The sequence below is a fragment of the Acinonyx jubatus genome, chromosome B4 (assembly GCF_027475565.1).
Source record: "Acinonyx jubatus isolate Ajub_Pintada_27869175 chromosome B4, VMU_Ajub_asm_v1.0, whole genome shotgun sequence".
Taxonomy (NCBI): Eukaryota; Metazoa; Chordata; class Mammalia; order Carnivora; family Felidae; genus Acinonyx; species Acinonyx jubatus.
In genome coordinates, this window is record NC_069387.1 from 13,465,746 (window position 1) to 13,487,456 (window position 21,711).

Consider the following 21,711-nt stretch of genomic DNA (forward strand, 5'->3'; position numbering starts at 1 on the left):
GTTTTTTAATTTTAATTATATTCTTTTTAAGAATATAATTCATAATAAGGTAGAGTCATGTACACATAATGATCAAGCTGCCGAAATTCAGAAACAGGAACTCTTTTGGCCATGTATTACACTAAAGTTTTTTTATTCTCAATTTTAAGTTACTAACCACCATTTCTCTGACAAGTTTGGTTATGTCCTAGCTGCCCAACTGAAAATTTGTTTAGCTGTGCAGCATTTGAACCTGAAAATTATACTTTCAACATATACATTCAGTCTGGAAAATTTCTCCTCCACTCACCAAAAGGACTCCCAGTAAGTGCAATTCTTTATTTATTTTTAAAATTTTTTTTCCAGTTTTATTTATTTTTGAGAGAGAGAGCATGAGATGGGGAGAGGCAGAGAGGGAGACACAGAACCCGAAGCAGGCTCCAGGCTCCAAGCTGTCAGCACAGAGCCCGACGCGGGACTCAAACTCACGGACCGTGAGATCATGACCTGAGCTGAAGTCCAAGGCCCAACCGACTTGAGCCACCCAGGCACCCCTGTAAGCCCAATTCTTTAAATGAGCGAGACGTTTTGAATCAGTAAGTCCAGGGAATTTTCAAATACTTTTTTAAAGCAGTATTTTAGATAAAATTTATATACAATAAAATGTCCAGATCTTAATTATACTACTGGATGAGTTTCACAGTCATATTCATCCATGTCACCACCACCCCAGTCAAGATATACGACATTCCCGTCACCCCAGAAAGTTCCCTTGAGCTGCTGTGCAGGCCTTCCCTGCCTCCACCTTCCACGCAGGGGTCAGCCTCTGTACGCTGGGGTTCTTGCGCTTAGTGGCCAGAAAATAGAGTCAAGAATGATCTTACAATTGACAGCTGATAAAGAACCACAGAGCTCTATGTTGCCTGCAGGCCCTTTTCCCAGGCTTTAGCCCTCTGGCAAAAGCTTGTCTAACACGTGGTAGAAAGGAGTAGAAAACACCTTGAGCTTGGTTCAATCAACAGCCTGAGCGTTGATACGGTTTGCTGAAACGTTGGCTATACTTGCTTGGATTCTCCATCTATTTTCTTTCGGTAGGTTTAAATAGGTATTCTTTTGGGAAACCCTCATTTCAAGTAGTGCCTCCTGCCCTCCCACATCTGATACCAAACAGAGCCAGAATGTAGACTGCTATGCAGTTGAAAATACACAGTTTACTCTTTAAAACCTTTTGATTATGCCGTGTTATTGCTTAGGGTTGAAGGTGGGAGTTAGGTAAACCAAACATTGTTCTTTTACCGTAAACCAATATATTTAATTAAAAATTAGTGCACAGAGGGGGGACGTCTGGGCACTGTCTTCCTTCTTGGACTCAACTTCATCCATTTTTCAGTCGTTCGCGTTTCCCAATTTTAAGGAAACGGACGATGACATACACACAATCCTCCCAAACATTATGAGAAAGGCACTTTCAGGTTTTTGCACACTGCAAATGTAAGATGCCACTGATACTACATTTTAATTACAACCCCCGTAAGCAAGTCTTGATTGGTTGTATTAGCAAAACGAAAAGTATGAGACCACATACAGCGCAGCTCCCGGTTACTCCTAACCCACAAGTCCGTATCCTGGAGAGTCACTGTGTCTCCCATCAAGGGCGCGTCGGCGGCGCCCAAGGGTCAGAGCTCTGATTTGGGGGGTGCCGCTGCATACTTGGGGGCCAGTTCTGTGATCAGATCCACGTAGTCGGTTTTTTCCGCACAGGCTCTGCACTCCTCGCCCCAGCTGCGCAGTATCTGTTTCAGCTCTGCTACTCTCATCTTTGAGAGGTCCACTGATGCCAGGTCCAGCTGCTTTTCTAAACGACAGAAAGGGATGGGGGATGGGGGGGAAAGCACAGGTTTTAAAAAACCAAAACAACTGTGAAACACCTAGAAAGGCCAGTGGTGTTACTTATCTTGGTGCCGACTACCCTTTGTTCCAAAGTGGGAAACACTTCCGATTTCTATGGAAACCAAGATCTAAGGAAAATGTGTTATCTACAAAGCTAGTGGCATCATTTGCGTTCTATTAAACTTGCTCTCCAGGAAATTATAACTTGCTCCAAGACAGGGGCGTGGGTAGCTTTGCAGTATTTGCGACCACTCCATGGCTTCTCAAGATCGTAATTACTAAAACCACTGTGCTGCCTCCTAATTGTTCTTCCCCAGGAAAAAAGAAGGGGATTGATAAACTGCAATGCCTTGGGGTGGCCTTGAGTGTGGCCGATCGAAAGCCCTCCGTCGTAATTAACTAGAAAGTGACGGTTCACTTTCTGTACGAAGATATGTCTGCATTAAAACAGACGGGCACACCTATTACAAAGCACTGTCAAGAGTTTTTAAATACAAATGCAAAGAAACCAAAACACGTGAATAAAATTAAGAACATTCTCATTGATCTTTAATTGTTTCGGTTCTCTGCTTGAACTCACCTGGTCCTCTGCCCCTACTGGGATTACAAAATCATCACAGCATTCCTTTCCGGTCCTTTGGGATATACCCACTTCTCCCATGCTAGTGCCTTAGTGCCGTCCAATCTGGTTCCTTACCTTCTTGCTATCAACTCTTGTCAACAACTAACTCCTGGAGAAAGACTACTGTTTTCATTTACAGACTATCTGCAGAGAATGTCAAGAACTCAACTGCTTCTCTATTGCCAAACTCAAAAAGAAAAAGAAAAAAAAATAAGCTCATCTATGACTACTCATAATTTCCCCATCAGAAAGAGGAAATTCTTTCCTTCCAGCGGCAAATCCCCTTCCCCCTGCCCCATGACAGGCATGTGCTGGAACATGGATACAACATTTAAGCTTGCTTATTAAACAATTGGTAGCAGCACAGGAGTTTTACAGCTTGACTTCTCTTGAGTAGCCCTTTCCTTTTTCCCTGCATAATAAACACAGCATTTAAAAGCCTTTTAACAACCTAACATAGTGGTCAAGTGATTTATCAAAAATTTCCAGTAAGTGTGCTCAAGTGTAAAAGTGGGACTTTATACTTAGGAATTAATTTAACCAAGGAGGTGAAAGATCTATACACTGAAAACTACAGTACTTTGATGAAACAAATTAAAGAGGACACAAATGGAAAGACATCCCATGTTCATGGATCAGAAGATTAATATTGTTACAATGCCCATCCTACCCCAAGCCATCTACAGATTTAATGCAATCCCTGTCAAAACTCCACTGGCATTTTTCACAAAAAAAAAAAAAAAAAGAAAGAAAGAAAGAAAAAAAAACCTCAATTTGTACGGAGACACTAAAGACCTAGATTAGCCAAAGCAATCCTCAGAAAGAACAAAGCTGGAAGCATCACACTTCCTGATTCCAAACCATACTACAAAGCTATAATAAAGCAGGGTGGTACCGGCATAAAAGCAGACACATACACATACCAGTGGAGTAGTATTGATGAAAGAGCATAAGGCAAGCTGAGGGCTGGGCACTACCTAACAATACCCCCTCCCCCCAGGTGGGATATGCGTGATATTCCTCAGGCACTCCTGGCTGCCCAAGAACAAAGGCAAAAAAAAAAAAAAAAAAGCCAGTGGTTAACTGATAGAGTTCACAGTCATGCGACACAGGACAGGAGTCTCCATCAGTTTATAGATGTCTTAGTAAATTACAAGAAAAAGGTAATCTTATCAATAGCTTAGCCTCCAGAAACCCATAGACTGACTCAGTTTCCTGGAGCATTAACATCACCCTCCCCTCCGCAGTGATATGGGGAACAAAGAAGAAGAAAATATAAATGACATTACATTTCTTTATAACCTGCAGCCCATTGACAAATACTTGAAGCAAATACAGAGTAGAACATTTCTCCAGGAACTCCCTGCTGTCTTAATGTTAATGCCTTACTAGAGGGAAAATAACCTTAGCTTGACAATAGCAAAGCCTCAGGTATCTTAGGAGTCCTCTTTAGCATATCAACGTCTTTCTGGAGGCCTCCCTTTTGACTTTACCTCCCCCATCTTCATAGTATATAACCAGTCACTCTTCACAACCCCAATGCAGCTCTATCTGCCCACAGGTCCTGTCCCCATGCTTTAATAAAATCACCTTTTTGCACCAAAGATGTCTCAAGAATTCTTTCTGGGCCATTGGCTCCTAATCCCCACCATCACGCCAAAATCCCATCAGTATCAAAAGCCCAGAAATAAGCCCTTGCATATACGGTCAACTAAGATTTGACAAAGGAGCCAAGAATATGCAATGGGGAAAGAATAGTCTCTTCGATAAATGGTGTTTGGAAAACTGGATAACCACATGAAGAAAAATGAAACTGGACCCTTGGCTTTCACCACTCATGAATATTAACTTGAAATGGATTGAAGAATTAAACATCAGATCTGAAACTATAAAAATCCTGGAAGAAAACCTAGGGAAAGTCTCCTTGATATTGGTCTTGGCAGCCATTTTTTGGATATGACACCAAAGCACAACAACAAAAGCAAAAATCAGTAAGTGGGACCATATCAAACTAAAAAGTTTCTGCACAGCCAAGAAGCCATCAACAAAATAAATAGCAAGTTACGGAATGAGAGAAAACATTTGAAAATCATATATGTGATAAGGGGTGACTATCCAAAATATATAAAGAACTCATACAACTCTACAGCAAAAAAAAATTTAAACAATCTGATCAAAAAAATTGGCAGAGGAACTGAATAGACATGGACAGTTTTCCCAAAGAAGACATACAAATGGCCAACAGGTACATGATAAGGTGCTCAACATCACTAATCATAAGGGACATGCAGAACAACACTACAATGAGATTTCACCTCACACCTGTTAAAATGGCTGTCATCAAAAACCTAAGAGACAGCAAGTATTGGAAATGATTTGGAAAAAATCACCGTTGGTGGTAGTGTAAGTTAGTACAGTCACTATGGAAAATGGTATGGTGGTTCCTTTAAAAATTAAAAGTAGAACTACCAAGTGATTCAGCAATCCCACTTCTAGGTATATATCAAAAGGAAATGAAAACAGGATATGAAAGAGAGATCTGCACTCTCATGTTCGTTGCAGCATTTTTCAGAGTAGCGAAGATATGGAAACAACCTAAGTGTCAATAGATGAATGGATAAAGAAGATGTGCTCTGTGTCTGTGTTTGATACAAACGTATATACATACAATGAAGTGTTATTCAGCCATGAGAAAAGAAATGCTGCTACTTGCAACAATATGAATGGACTTTGAGGACATTATGCTAGGTGAAATAAGACAGAGAAAGACAAATACTCTGTGGTATCACTTTGTATACACACAGAATGTCAAAAAGCCAGACTAACAGAAACAGAGAGTAGAATGGTGGTTACCAGGGGCTGGGGGGTGGAGAAATTGGCCGAAGAGGCTGGCCAAAGGGTACAGACTCTGGGGATCTAAAATGTACATCGTGGTACTTATCTTAATAACACTGTATTATACACTTGAAAGTTACTAAGAGAGTGCATCTTAAATGTTCTCATTACAAAAAAGGTATGGTTATCGTAAGGCATGATGGAGGTGTTAGCTAACACAGTGGTGATACTGCAATATGTAAGTGTTTCAAATCAACATGGTATATGCCTTAAACTTACACAATGTTTATGTCAATTAAGTCTCAATAAATGTGGAAAAAATAAATAAAAATAAAATAATAAAAGCTGACATTTTCAAACCTTTTTTTATTTGGAGGGTCAGCTACACTCTGTGCTCCCGAGAACGCTTATATTTTTATAGTGATCCCCATTCTTAAAAAAAAAAAAAAAAAGAGAGAGAGAGAGAGCTAGCAAAAACCTTCTTTCGGGTTAAAAACCAAATGACACCTTTCTAATTGAAAACATAATCCACTCTACACTTACCTTGTTTGTTAATTTCATGGCTGACTTAACAAAATACCTTTAAACATAGAAGCTTTGATAGCTCAAATTATTAATATCCCACAATTCAAAGACCCTGTTCAATCTCAACTTTCCTGCCAAAAATAAGCTGGGAAAGAGAATTTAGAACTAGTAGTCCAGTCAAAATAAATGATTGAAAAAATAAATAAATAAATGACTGAGGGGGAGAAAAAACTTTCTTGCTAGTGTCAGTAGTATCTTTGAGTTTTTCTAGAGAACTTGGCTTCTGGCATTAATTTTAAAACAGGAAAAACTCTGTAACCCTAAAACAGTAAGGAAAATGTTGATCCCAAAATTAAAGCTAGTTTATGGCTCCCCAAGGGCCTCTAGTGGCCATCACTGCCAAAACATTAGTAAGTATGTGTTTCTTCTCAATAATATCTGATTGATTTTTCTATTATTCAAGGAGCCAAGTAGGATCCCTTGAATATAGCAGACATTGTTCAAAATACATCTGGCAAATGAAAGAATCAGCATAGTTTGTCCCTTCTGTGAATATTGTTTATATGGACTCAATGATTCCTGCCTTTACTTCATTACTTGGAAGCCAATAAAAATGGATGCCTTCCCCATAATCACTACCTTGGAGATGAGAGCCTGTCCTTGGCAAAAAAAATGAGAAATAGGTTGCCTTTGGTATCTTCCGACCTTAAACCTAGTTAAAGCCAGCTATGTTGCTATGGTGCATAGGCATATTACACAGCTATCTTGGAAAATAAGACTAAGGTAATTCAGAGTTGGATGCTAATTACTTAGGTAGTTTACAATACTACAGTGGATACGCAACATAAAAAAAATGACTTAAGCAAAAGAAATGAGTCTCGCCTGGTAGAATCTCAGGTGTTAAGGATAGACTAAGGGAGGGATGGCTTTTATCACACCTATTCAGTCTACCCAAAAGGCTGGCCCAGATACAAATCCTCAGTACTGTGTAAGAATAGATCTATATCTGTGGAATTCATAAGGCCAAGGATACTGTTTTAAATAGGACATCTTCTGTTCTTCACTGTTTATTTTAGGCACCCTCGATAAGGTTACTTCATCAAGCAAAACCTGACTTGATGTGAATAACCTATTTCCTAAAATGTAAACCCGGCAGAATGGCAGACAAATCTAGGGGAACAAGTCATAGTCATATTTAAAACCACAAAGTCCTGACATCACCTTGGAATCGATGCAACGTTTTGCCTTAATAGCTTCCCAAGAGCTAAATCACCATGAGTAGCTGCTCCCTTTACATTTTGAATTTTTCCTTGACAGACATAGTTGGCCTTGCCTTGGTGATGTAAGAGATTAAACGTTGCTATCTGGGTTGGCGGTTCTACCTAGTGCTGATTGCACTTTACTCCTTTCTGTTCCCCCAAAGGAGCTCGGATGTCGCTAGGCACCATTCAGCAGCCCAGCGACCTACTGGCCAGTGGAGAATGCCTTCTCTTCCCACATTCACGTTTTAGAAACAGGGCCCTCGGTGTAGAGAATTGGCAATGCTTTGGACATAGTGGAAAAATACATCTGACTCCATTATACCATATTTCAGCTCACAGATCTGGCTGTCCATCTTCTTAAGCTTCTCACAAATCTTTGTTGCAGGCATATGCACGCTCATTGGGCGAGCGACCTCACTTAGGATCTTTGTGGCTGCATCTTTCGTCGCTCCCAGATAATAGCACTGACGGAGAACAAAGATAATTTAGTGTCGCTGGGTGATGGAAAAAAGTTAATATAGTTCAGAGAAGTGAGAGAGAGGTTAACCTAGTTTTCATGGCCCAGCTATTAAATTTTAACCCCTGCTGACTAAGACACCAGAAAACAAATGATTCCATCCCCGTGATCATGTTAATTAGAAGTGCCCTGCGATTCACACGATGCTCAAAGACTAATAAGGGCTGACACTTGCTAAGTGTTTTCTCTGTGTCAGGTGCTGCTGCTCTCACTGCTCTCGGGGCTTTAAAGGTCTTAACTTAGTGAATTCTCACAACAATCCTGTGAAGTAAGTGCTATAATTATCTCCATTTTACACCCAAGCCAGCTGAAGGTCACCCAGCTGGCAAGCAGAAGAGACAGAATGGAAAAATCTACCATTTTGGCTCTAGAGTCCATACCCTTCCCCATCATGCTATGCTGCCTTCCCAGCTGCCCAACTTAAGCACTTTCATTTAAAAATATGAAACTTAATGGTACAAATAAATGCTGAGAGGTTTACAATGTGTCAGTGGTGAACAGTCAATAATGCATTTTTAACTGACAAATTGAACACGAAAATTCTAGGCGAAATGGATTGGCCTACAATTATCTGTAGTGAAGTGAAACACTATGTTGAAATAAGTCATCTTTGGATACTCAGAAAACACCATTATAAAATAATATAAAGAATTAGTTATGAATGATGTTATAAAAATGTTTTGATAGGTTTCACTAATAGTCTTTTTTTTTTCAATTTTTTTAAATGTTTTTATTTATTTTTGAAGGAGAGAGAGAGAGACAGAGCATGAGCAGGGGAGGAACAGAGAGGGAGGGAGACACAGAATCCGAAGCAGGCTCCAGGCTCCAAGCTGTCAGCACAGAGCCTGACACGGAGCTCGAAGCCACAAACTGTGAGACCATGACCTGAGCCGATGTTGGGCGCCCAACCGACTGAGCCACCCAGGCACCCCTGTAATAGTCTTGATAAGAAAGGGAAAGTCTACCCACTCAACCCAGGACAGAAATTTGTCATTAGGAATTTGTGTGAATTTACTTAAAACGTGGAACTGGTTGCCTATGGTTTACTCAGAAAGCAAAATGAAACCAGATGTGTTCTAGATGAAAATACATGAGTACACTTCACTGGAAGATCAATTTCTGCTTGCTATCTACAGTGAACATCCTTGAGGCAAGCATCTAAGCAGGAGACATTAAGACTAAGATGAGAAATGAAGCCATTAACACTTTTCTTCAAGCATAAGGGAAAAATGAAAGGTGAAAATGTACCATACCAGGCGGTTTTCTTTTCCTTTGACATCCAAGCAAAAGCTGACCAATTCCTTTTCTATGGTGTCCAGGGAAAAGTTGACTCCTCTGGCTATCAGGGAGTTATAGAATCGGTTCAGGAACTCTTTACATACTAGAAGAATCAAAGAAATTATGTATTTATGTTTAATATAACTATTACCACACCTATGTGGGTGTCCCACTCATCAAATAAAAAAGTTAAATATGATTCAACACATTATGACAATGGATTCAAATTATAAGTAAGAATGGTTTGGGGCCAGGGGCACCTTGGTGGCTCAGTCAGTTAAGTGTCTGGATTTTGCCTCAGGTCATGATCTCATAGTTCATGGAATCAAGCACCACTCTCAGCACAGAGCCTGCTTGGGATTCTCTCTCTTCCTCCCTCTGCCCCTCCTCTGTTTGTGTGCTCTCTCTCTTTCTCTCAAAATAAATAAATAACCATTAAAAAAAAAAAAGAATGGTTTGGGGCCCATAGCTATTAGTATTGGGCCTTGAATAATACTTATTGAATCAATCAATAAATGAATCAATCTTTGGAATCAAGTTGAATCTAAAGTGAGAATTTTCCCTCAAAATTTAACCCTTAAAGAAAATATAGCTTAATGTAGGATATGATGCTTGGGACAGCTTTGTTTAAAGCACAGAGGAAAACCTGAATACATATCTTATATGAAACCCCTTGGTTGTCTGCATGTCTGTATGTTCTATCATCATGGACCTACATGAGACTCCAAACTGAACAATCATATTCAATCTCAGCATCCAGAGCCAGTGAAGGGGTGGAGGGAGCTGAGAAGTGGCACAGGCAACAACAACAACCGTACTTAAGGTTGTACTTAACAGGTGTTAGCACTGTTCGAATGTATATTATTAACCCATTCAAGTCTCACAACAAAGTGTGGATATAATTGCATTACTATCCTTATTTTACAGATGAGATAGCTGAGTCAAAGAGTGGTCAGTTAACTTGCCTAATAAGTGCTAGAGAGGGAATGAAATCCCTGCTCATCTGACCTGGGCCCTACACACTTAGCCAGTAGGTACCTCTGCCCTAGGAGGAAGCTGCTTTCCACGTGGCTTTCTCAGATGGGGCAAGTGTCTGGTCCAAGTAGGAAAGAAGAAAATGGAGGCCAGAAGCTTATGCTGAAAAACAGTGGCACTAGATTTAGAAAGAACTCTAGAGAGGGGTGCCTGGGTGGCTCAGCCAGTTGAGCGTCCAACTTCAACTCAGGTCATGGTTTTGCAGTTTGTGAGTTCAAGCTCCGCGACGGGCTCTGTGCTAACAAACAGCTCAGAGCCTGGAGCCTGCTTCAGATTCTGTATCTCTCTCTCTCTCTCCCCTTCCCCTGCTCATTCTCTACCTCTCTCTGTCTCAAAAATAAATAAATGTTAAAAAAGAAAACTTAAAAAAAAAAAGAGAATTCTAGAGAAACATACTAAGGAAGAGTGGAGAGTGCTAAGGCCCTGGGTGCTCTCTATCCCACTCTTGATTCATGGTATTAACAAAAACCAGGTAATGTGCTCTGTCCCCCATCCCTAATAATCAAGTGTCTGATTATCTAGCAGTCTGGTAAATGAGGCAAGATCTACCGATCACCCTAATATACAAACTAGACACCTAGTGTAGTTTAAACTATTGCATTTGATTAAGTTAATTTATTTAATAAATATTTATTGAGGATCCTATGTACAAAGCACTTTAAGAGCCCTGCTAAAAGATAAAATGCAGGAAGAAGGAGGCAAAATCCAGAAAGGAGAAACACATCACAAGAAGTAATGTGAGAAAAGAGAATGGCAAGTGGGAGAAAAATCTAAATCAAGATTAACTATGTAAACAATAATAATGAACACGTAGGGGTATAAACATAGGGTAAAATCCAAATGCAGGACAATCCCAACACATAAGATGGAAAATAAAGGAGAATTCATGTGAAACTTCCTAAGATCCTTTACCACCCAGGAAGAGGGTAGAGAAACATTCTTGTTAATTCATAATAATTTTTAGCCAACTAATCATGTTAACAATGTAAGGGTAATAACTAAAAGTATAAGTAATATAAAGATTACTTTCAGATCAGTATTGGTGCAGGGCATGGGGAAGGATTGTTAAAACATTTATCAGTCCACTAGAAGGCAGGAAAGAGAAAGAAAAGAAAAGAAAAGAAAAGAAAAGAAAAGAAAAGAAAAGAAAAGAAAAGAAAAGAAAAGAAAGAAAAGAAAGAAAAGAAAAGAAAGAAAGAAAGGAAGGAAGGAAGGAAGGAAGGAAGGAAGGGAGAAAGAAGCACAATAAGTTTTTAAACACTCACAAAATTAAGTAGGAGAAATACATCCAAATATATCACTGATTACAATAAGTATGAATGTATTAAACTCTCCTTTATAGAACAGGATTTTTCAGAGTAAAACTATTAAAAATTCAATTATATGCTGAATATAAGAGTCACGTAAAAAGTATGAGGCTACAGCAAAGAGTTTGAAAAAACAAAAAACAACAAAATTGAAGAAACTTTAAAAATAAAAAGATATGCCTGAAAAAGGCTAACCAAAATCTACTTTAGCTCTGTAAAGCACTTTTTGAGAATAACAACAGTCACTACTAATCAGAAAATGAAGCACTTACCAGAAATACCAAAAAAAAAAAAAAGTTCTGAACTAATGAACAGCCAATAACATAGCCTAATAATATAGAAAATCCTTATAGAATTATAAGAAGAAATTGACAAATTCACAATAAAAATAGATGGTTGAACACTCTCTCAGCAATTATTTGATCAAATCCACCAAAAGTTAATAAGACATTAAACATTTGAGCACTATTCACAAATTTGACCCTATAACATATAGAACTCTTCTCCCCCAAATTAGAGAAATTCTTATTAAGAAAATATGCAATATTCACATTAATTTGCCAGGTAGTAAGCCAAAAAGCAGGTCTCAACAAGTACCAAAAACTCTGTACCAAGCAGGCCACCTTCCCTGAATATAATTAGAAATCAGTAACAAAAATAACATGATACAACTCAGTGTCCATCCTCTTGTATGCCTGAAAATTTTTTAAATACACACTTCTAACTAACCCATGGGTCAAAGAAAAAGTAGTGATAGGAATGTCCAATTTTTAGTACTTAATTCCAATAAAAATGCTGTATATAAAACTTAAGGACTATAGTTAAGTCAGTACGTCTAAGGAAATTCATAATATAAAGTATGTATCGTTCAGTAAAAAAAAAAATGGAAAATTAATGAGTAAGCATTCAACTTAAGTTTTTAAAAGAAAACCAAACCAATAGACTACCTGATGTAGTTAACATGTTCAGAGATGATTTTCAGTTCTATCAGGAAAAAAAATGTGAAGATAAATTAATGATTGAAATAAAAATTATTCAAAGAAAAATTGAGGCTAGTTTCAATTCAAGGGGAGAAAGATGTTCATGAAAGATGAAATCCTGGAGCACTAGATAACTCACCTGTGAATGATATTTACATGGGCACAACAATATAAACCCTGAGATTTATTTTTATCCAAAATGGTGATATAAATGTATGTAAAATGGGGGCACTTGGGTGGTTCAGTCGGTTAAGTGTCCAACTCTTAATTTCAGTTCAGGTCATGATCTCATGGTTTGTGGGATTGAGCCCTGAATCAAGCTCCTCACTGACAGCACAGAGCCTCCTTGGGATTCTCTCTCTCTCTCCCTCTGGCCTCTCCCACCCACCATTTCTCTCTCTCTCTCTCTCTCTCTCTCTCTCTCTCTCTCTCTCTCTCAAAATAAATAAACATTTAAAAAATGTATATAAAATGGGGGAATGGGTGTGCAGGAGACAGATGTGGGTGGGTATAATAGATCTAAAACTTCATTTTCCATAGGTAACTAAAACTGCAAACCTGAAAAAGAACACTTTGAGCAGTTTAGTTAGATTAATAAAGATATGTGTCAGGGACATCTGGGTGGCTCAATCTGTTAAGCATCCGACTCTTGATCTCAGCTCAGGTCATGATCTCACAGTTTGTGAGTTCGAGCCCCATGTCAGGACAGAGCCTGCTTGGGATTCTCTTTCTCCCTCTCTTCTGCCCCTCCCCTGCCCCCAACTAAATAAATAAACTTTAAAAAATAAAAAATAATAAAATTAGAATAGTAATGCAATTTATTATATGATCATCTCAATAGATGTGTATGTGTTTGATTAAATCCAGTTTTGGCTCATGATTAAAGTATGACACATACAGACACATAGCAAACTCAGACTAGAAACAAACTGCATTAAGTTGACAAAGTATGTCCACAAAAACTCTACAGCAAGTGTCCTACTTAGCAATAAAATCATCCTTTATCAACACTTGTATTCAATATAGAACTGGATGTCTTAGCTCACAGAACAAATGTTTATTTAGAAAGGAAAAAAATTTTATCATTTGCAAATTATATGATTGTCTCTATAGAAAAACATTCTTAATAAGGAGAACATTATGCAAAATTGCTGAATTTCAGAGTGATAAGAAGACATGATGAGGAAACTGCAAATTTAAAATAACGTATAATTTACAATCATGATAAAAATTCTAGTGTAACCAGGAATAAATTTAATGAAATGTATCAAAGCTTTAGGGGAAAAATTACAAAACTTGATCAAAACTTTAAAGTAGACCTCAGAGGAGAAGATAAAGCCTTGTTGTTCATGGATGGAAAGATTCAATATTATGGAGGATAATCATTTTTTTAATGTTTATTTATTTGGAGAGAGAGAGAGAGAGCACACGCACACCAGCAGGGAAGGGGCAGAGAGAGAGGGAGAGAGAGGGAGAGAGAGAATCCCAAGCTCCATGCTCAGCAAGGAGCCCAATGCAGGGCTCAATCTCACAGCCACAAGATCATGACCTGAGCCGAAATCAAGAATCAGATGCTCCACCAATTGAGCCACCCAAGCGCCCTTAGAGGATAATTATTTTTAAATAAATCTGTACATTTCACGTTATTCCAGTCAAAACCCCAATAGGACTTTTATAGATTTGACAACCTGGTCCAAAAATACATACGAAGAAACAAGAGCAAATCAAAGCCAAGAAGTGTTTGAAGAAGAAAAAAGGGGGGAGTTGGTGGAGTAGACGTTATCAGATATCAAGATTCATTTCTAGAGCTACAGCACTGAAAACACTGTGGGAATGGCACAGAAACAGACCAAGAGAATTAGTATAGAAACAGATGCACAAGTAGAGTCTAGAAACAAATAGACACCTTTAGAGGGGGTTGGTATAGGATGGAAGTGATGCTAAAAATCAATGGATGGAAAAAATGGGCTAGTCAATAAATGATATTAAGAAAACTTACTGCGGAAAAAGATAAGACTTAGATCTCTACCTAAAACGACACACGAACCTGAACCCCAGGTGAATGAATAGAGATTTATATGGGAAGAGCAACACTACAAAACCTCTAGAAGAAAAACCAGGGAAGCATCTTCATGACATTAGCATGGAGAAAGATTTCTTAAAGGTCCCAAAACACAGATCATATATTTGGTGACAGCAAAATTGAACACTTTTGTAATGCCAAAAAAATCATAAACAAAAGATAAGACAGGCCACCAGCTGGAGGAAGATATTTACAACTTCTATAACTGACTAAAGATTAATATCTAGAAGACATGAAAAATCCCTGTGGTCGTATTCTTAGGTCCAGTCATTACCAATGAGTATAACCTCTATAATCTCAGCTGAAACGTCCCGTTGTCTGACCATCACCTCCTATGCTCCCAGCTCATGTCCTCTAACACCCAACACCCACCCACACATACAACCCATTGATTTTTCCGCCTTGTCACCACGCTTCCTTACCCAGCTTAGGTTCTATGTTCAACAGTGTAATTGCTCCTTTGCACACAAATTCAACTCCCTTGCGTCTCCCTCCCTTGCTGTATGCACCCAGCAAAACCCCAACCCTGGTTCAAACCATCTCTCCACCCAGTTTGTACCTATGCTGGCTGCACGTGGCTGGAGGAAATAACACAGTGGTGCCCACTGGTCTTGCTTTAAATTCATGACCACTAACTTCCAGTGAGCCATCAGAGCTACTCAACAACCCTACTCCATTGACCATTCTCACACTACATCCCACACCCCAAGGGATGATTGCAAAGCTTCTCTCTCCTCAAACCTTGTCTGATACCTCCACTCCCACCTCATGATCCTACATCCTATTTCTCTGAGAGGACAAAAGCACCTGCTTCTGCTTCTGCCACCACACCTACCACACCTGTCCTTGCATGTTCTGTCTTAATTCTGTGAATGAACTTTGCCAAACCTGCTACTTGCGAAGGAGATCCTATCAACTCCCTGCTCCTGCGTTCTGGCCTCTCCCTCCGGTCTCCTTTCCCATTGGCCCACGACATGCTGTTACTTCTCACATCTTAGAAACAACAAAAAACTCTCCCAACACCACATCCCCCGTCACCACCAAATACCACCCGATTCCCCCACTTGTCTTTAACAAAAACGCTTAAAGAATGTTTGTGGTTTCCAAGTCTCTCCTCTCTTCCTCTCCCTGACACTCCCCACACCTAGTTGAAAGTCAATGAGTTATAAAAGGTTTGTTGTGAACAACAGAGTCCTTGACCTCCCCTTCATACTTGATTATTTCTTTGCTGCTTATTTTGTCCTGCATGACACTTAGAGTCACTTGAAATGTATTTGTGGAGATTATTTGAGACCAGAAATGAAGATGCCTTCTGTCCATAAAGGGATTGTGTTCATATTTATCAGGCTTAGGAGCCACTAGCTGGGGAATACTTTAAATGGATAGCTTGATAATTTTTTGGACCCCTGATGTGAATTTTTTAAATGTTTACTTATTTTTGAAACACAAAGAGAGCGCAAGCAGGGGAGAGGCAGAGAGAGACGGTAACACAGAATCCGAAGCAGGCTCCATGCTCCAAGCTATCAGCACAGAGACTGACATGGGGCTCGAAACCCCGAACCACGAGATCATGAGTTAAGCCGAAGTCAGACGCTTAACCGACTGAACCATCCATGTGAATTTTAGCTGTAAACCCAACGGAGAACATCTTGTGATTATAATCTCTCAGAAATATATTTATTCCTTTCTTCTCTTCTGGTCAGTGTCAAGGAAATTTTCCTTACAGTCTCTGTGGGCAGGGATGGGTTAGATTTATTGTTTGTCTGAGAGAGTAACGCTTTGGGAACCCCAGATTAACAGAGAAGAACATCCCAGTAGACTCCCCCTTTAAAACAAGTCTTGGGCTTTGACTTCTGTCCTCCTCATACCAAAGATTAGCTTTACTTTGGCCAGTGTCATCCAGGCAAAATGACCATAAACTCCGTTTACCATTCAGGATTGCTTCTTCCCCTTTAATTTTGCCCTAGCAAGTCTTTTTATCTTGTCAGCTCTTGGTTCCTTTATGATATTTTTATATTTTCTCCTGCATTGTTAGAATTTCTTGGCCAGAGGAGATTGCTATAATCTGACCCACTGAATTCCCAACATTCTAACCAGATTCTTTAAAAATATAAGTCAAATTATGCTACTGCATCCACTCAAAAACTTCCTATGGTTTTCCATATCACTCAGAGTCTAATCCAGTCTTTAGATCGTCCCGCGGGCCCTGATGACCCGACTTTCTACTGCTTCTCACCCCTCAGCTTCTGTCACCTCTCCCACTGACGCCATATTGCTCTGTCCTCAGTGAAGCACTTAATTGGATGTGAGGCATGTATTTTTTGGGTGAATAAAAGAGCTCCTGCATATCTGTAAGAAAAACACAGTCCAGTAGGGAAAGGTTAAGTTGGAAATGCATATAACTTATCACCCAGCAATTCTTGTTCTATGACCTAGAGAAATCATCACATATGTGCTCAGGGAGACATGTATAAGAATATTCAGAGCACCGTTGCTTAAAATTATGTAAAAGTGGGAAGAACCTAACAGAACCTCAGAGAGAGAATAGTTACACAAACTGTATTTCACTCAAAAAGTGGAATTCTAGAGACAAGTTAAAAAGAATGAACCACATCTATAGTTATTAATGTACATAACTGCCCCAAAATAATGTTGAGTGAAAAAAGTTGCAGATAAGTATGTACAATGCACAATCATATACATGTAAGATCAAAAAAAATTATAGATTATTTGTGGATACATACATTTATAGTAAAAGCTCTTTAAAAATGGGAAAGAAAGTCACATTAAGTTCAGAACAGACATTTCTCCTGGAAAGGATGGAAAGAAAATGGTAGCTAAAGCCATTGTATTTTATTTTTTTAAAGACAGAGAATGGTAGCAAATGTAGCGAAATATTAACATTTAATCAATCTAGATACTAAGTATATGTTATATAAAATGTTTTCTGTATGTTTGAAATATTTCTGAATTTATGTTAAAAACTCACCACAATATCTTTGACTCTCACAAAAATCCCCAACATGCTCAATACAATATCTGGTAATATCGGGACACCTGTGTGGCTCAGTCGATTAAGCGTCCCACTTCGGCTCAGGTCGTGATCTCACAGTTCATGAGTTCGAACCCTGCATCAGGCTCTGTGCTGACAGCTCGGAGCCTGGAGCCTGCTTCAAATTCTGTGTTTCCCTCTCTGGCTGCTTCTCTCCCGTTCATGATCTGTCTCTCTCTCTCTCAAAAATAAATAAGCATTAAAAAATTTTTTAATTATTAAAAACATTTGGTAGTATTAATGAAATTGAATTTAGAATTTTAAAGTGTCATCACAGATCAATTAAGCAATTATCAGTCAGGGCCCAAAAGGAAAACACAGTATTTTAAAAATAGCATAATGCCACCTGCAGGAAAAGAGCTACAATTTTTTCAGAAAGATAATGATAAATGTTTAGAGTCAGTTTAGTGGAATAATTAAACTACCAGTGGGCTAGAAACATTATTTTCAACAGTTCCATCCACACCTTCTAAAACTGAAGTCAATCCCACATTATTTGCTTGATTTGGGAGGGGAAAAAATTAAAAAGACACCAGATTAGTCTTGGTGCAAGGCTAAGGGAGAATTACTATCTACAAACATAACACATGTTATGAGGAGTTAAGAGTTTTAAGAATAGCCAGAACTTCCTAAATAATTTGTATACAACTTCATTGTTCCAATTTTATTTGTAAAATTTCCTTAAATAATTTAGTTCCCAACACCACACCAGAAAGGAGTATAGGTAGAAATTCAGTGCATGGGGCTTGGAAGCCAGACCCGCTGGGTCCAAATCCTGGCTTTACTAATTACTAGCTGTGTGGCTTTGGGTCTTTCACTGGTGAATCATCTGACAATCTCATTGCCATTCCTATGAAGGTCATCAGTCTTTTTTCTCTGGCTGTTTGAGATTTTCTCTTTTTTTCCTTCTTTCTCTCCCAATGATTCATTTGGAGACAATTTCTTCAATCTTCTTACTAATTCTTTTATCAGCTATATTTCATCTGCTGTTAATCCCTTCGATTTCTGTTTGTAGATGTTTAATCTGGTATTTTTCCAAATATGGGTGGACATTTTAAATAGTCTTTTACCCTTTATTCATATGTTCAGTCCCTTCCTTTCTTTCTTTAAACATCATAAATGTATTTTCTATTCTGTGCCTGGTAATTCCAGTACCTGAAGCCTTTCCACTAATCTCTGCGTTGTGTCTCCCACTCGTCTCCACTTTTCTGAATGTGAGCTTTATTTTTTACACTTTGACTCTCAGAATTATTTGCAGACTGGGCTAAAGGTGGATTCCTACAGGTAAGAGCAACATCTGCCGATGCCTGCTTAACACCCCTTTAAAGTAAAATTTCAGTTTGAGATGCTTCAGACTACTCAGGTTGTGTGCATTTGGGCCTCCATGCATTTGCAGGCTATGTTGTGATTATGAGTTATCTGGACACATTTTTGTTTTCCCTTCTGGTACAAAGTTCAAGAACCACAAGCCCCTTTAGTCTCTAATCATGGGGGTAGAGTTGTGGTTATTTCCAGGTCACCTTTTAAAATGAAGGTCTAACTCTTTGGGGTTCCAAATGAATTGGGGGAGAACCTACTATTACATTCCTACCTTGGGAAGGTCCTGGGCTTTGTCTTCATTCTCTTTATTTTACCACAGCCATGAAAACCTAAATTAAGATTGTCTAGGTAACAAATGCCCTCATGGCAAAAGCCATCTTTCTGCTCCTTTTCCTTCTTTTAGTTTCCACTTCCACCTTGGCTTTGGCCTCTGGGTGTGCCTTACTAAGGTACACTTAAAAAATATTTTTACATTTTTATTTTATCCAGTGTTTTCAGCTAGAGGAACAGTCATGTTCTCTTTTAGAGCTTGAAGTCCTCCTTGTTCTTAATGCTGTTAATAGGAACAGAACATTAAATATAACAGCCTCTCATTCATGCTTTTAACAAATATTCATTGAGCAATTATTAAGTACCAGACGGTGGTCTAGGCTGTTGAAAAACAAAGTCCTTACCCTCAAGGATTACATTCTGGGGGAATAAATAAAAGTATCTTGTGGCTGCGAAGAAAAAGAAACATGGTAATGAGGATAGAGGGTGACAAAGTCATACTATTATCCTAAATGGGATGGCCAAAGAAAACCTCTTAGATAAACTATTTGAGCAGAGACCTTAGTTAAGAAAGGGAGAGAAAAAATTAGTGGACTGCCTGGGGTAGAACTCTCCAGGCAGGGCAGTGCGAAGGCTTTACTGCAGGAGTGACCTGGGTGGGTCCAAGAACAGTCAGGGCACCAGACTGGTGGAAGCAGACTGAGCAAGAGGGGCAAAGACAGTAGAAAATGAGGTCTAGTCAGACACACAATAATCACAATATGCTTTAATAAATCCAGGAAAGATGGCATAAGCTTCACATTTAATAAGTCCAGATGCTCTGGCTTATCTGAAATGTTTTCAGGTAGACACTCCAGAAATTAAATTGGTAAGTAATCAAATCAGTTGTTAATGTCTCACAAATTCTGCTTTAAATGTACAGGACACAGTTATAAGAGATCTTTAAGCAAAATTATAACCTAGCTGAACAATTATCTACATCTATACAAAGTTTTAAAATAACATCGTGTAGATATTTTAAATTTCTGAAGAGACGTTTAATTATTGCAGGGCCGACATAAAACTGGACTCCAACCCTTAAGACTTCATTAAGTTACTATACAAACTACGGTCATCCAGTATTCAGTGTATACTGTGACCCTATAATTTCCTGGTAAGTAGGGATAGAGGTCCAAGGTCATAAACGAGTGAGGAGGATATACACTTATATAAATTATTTCGTGAATGAAAAATGGAAGTGTTACAGTAGACCAGAAGCAAGGGGCTAGCATAGCTAGCAAAGCTATTATCTTTGATCTTGTTAACCACCCTCTGAAGTAGGTATTAGCGCTCTGATTTTGCAAGGGAGAGGCATGGGGGGCGGGGGGTGCAACCTAGATTCACGTGTTCAGACTGCAAGTGCACAGCTGAGGTTCTGCCAACAGAAAAGGAATCATTGCTGGGTATTCCTCTTAAGGAGTTAATGTACTCCTTTGTAAAGCAACTTTTCTCTGTAAAGCCCTAAACAAACGTTAGTTATGTTCTCTGGTTTAAGCCACCTCAACTCAATTACAATTTAGCGTTTTATTTTTCTTTTGGGAATCAGACATTTAAATTTGAAAGACATCTGTGCAGGGAGAGGCCAGTCGCGCCCGTCAGCTGCAGCAGAATCAATGCAGCGTCAGGGTCTTCGGAAGCTAGGGGGTCTGCACAAGATCTAATCCAAATCCAAACCCTCCACCTTTGACCGCAGTTCAATAACCTCAAACCCAGAACGCGGCCTCAAGGTATCACTGGGCCAGGATCGAAGTTTTGCCTAGGCTTGGGAGAAGGCGATGGGAAACCAGGAACTGGGCCTACATTTCCGGAGTTAAATGTTATTTATAGCCCAGGCCGGGAGAAGCCAAAGCCGACAACAGCTGCGCTGCAGCGCGGTGCCACCGCCATGCAAGCAGGTCTCACACCGCTCACCTTCACAGTCGGCCCCGGCCTCCTGGCCCAGCACCGGCCCCAGGTTAGAGACCCAAAGCCCGGCATAAAAGGCCACCATCGCGGCTGGGCCCGCGCACCGCATGCTGAGCCAGCCGCTCCAAACGCCTCGCCACCTGCGTCCACCAACAGCCACGCTGCTGTCGGCCCGGGATGTTACAGGACGCAGAAGAGCCCGGCTAGTCGTTAGGAAAAATATCTGCCCGGAGTTACTAGCACAAGTGACGCAACTCAATCGGCAGTTTCCATTGGCTTCCAGGAAAGGGCCTAGAAAGAGTCCGCGCCCCTTCCAGTCCCTCCCTCACTGGAGCATGCGCACTATCGCCCACGCGGTGCCTTTCCGGTAGGGCGGGGGATTGGGGGACGCACTGAAGCTATTTGCAGACAGTCCGAGAGGAAAGGCTAAACCTTCACGCTGATTGGCGGCGACGCGGGAGGCCGGGGCGGATGTACGGGACGCAGTGGGCGGGCGGGAACGTGAAATTTCCGCGGTGCCTGATGGGGCTGTTCGGAGGCCGGGAGCTGTTGGCACAGGGGGACCACTCGTTACTGCTGCCGCCGTATCTGCCGCCTCATGGCGGCCATCGGAGTTCACCTGGGCTGCACTTCAGCCTGTGTGGCCGTCTATAAGGTGAGGGCCTGGGGGAGCTGGTTTGTGATTAATGTCGGCCACCCAGTTCTCCCGGTGCTGAGCCAAGTCCTTTGATCTCCTGCGGGGTTTGTGAACGGCGTGTCGCCGGCCTAGGAATGTCGCGTGGAGAGACATTACTAGGGGCAAGTTTGGAGGC

At 40.0% G+C, this 21,711-nt stretch overlaps 2 protein-coding genes across 3 annotated transcripts in view; one reads left to right on the plus strand and one right to left on the minus strand.

Moving 5' to 3' along the window:
• Positions 1 to 1,170: 1,170 nt before the first annotated feature.
• On the minus strand, positions 1,171 to 21,412 carry CDNF (cerebral dopamine neurotrophic factor). Its single transcript, XM_027073494.2, has 4 exons — positions 20,906 to 21,412; positions 8,884 to 9,011; positions 7,436 to 7,577; positions 1,171 to 1,834 (listed from the first exon to the last, which is right to left on the minus strand). Exons 1-4 carry the CDS (start codon positions 21,006 to 21,008, stop codon positions 1,656 to 1,658), a joined length of 552 nt encoding a protein of 183 aa, XP_026929295.1. The 5' UTR covers positions 21,009 to 21,412; the 3' UTR covers positions 1,171 to 1,655.
• The window catches only part of HSPA14 (heat shock protein family A (Hsp70) member 14), a 42,707-nt gene continuing 42,383 nt past the window's right edge, over positions 21,388 to 21,711 (plus strand). The window contains exon 1 of one of the 2 annotated variants that reach the window (XM_027073486.2): positions 21,388 to 21,554. In XM_027073486.2, the coding sequence (XP_026929287.1) occupies positions 21,498 to 21,554 (57 nt within the window). In that variant the 5' untranslated portion in view covers positions 21,388 to 21,497. The remainder of the gene's footprint in view (positions 21,555 to 21,711) is intronic. The other variant, XM_015067758.3, reaches the window with a different exon arrangement.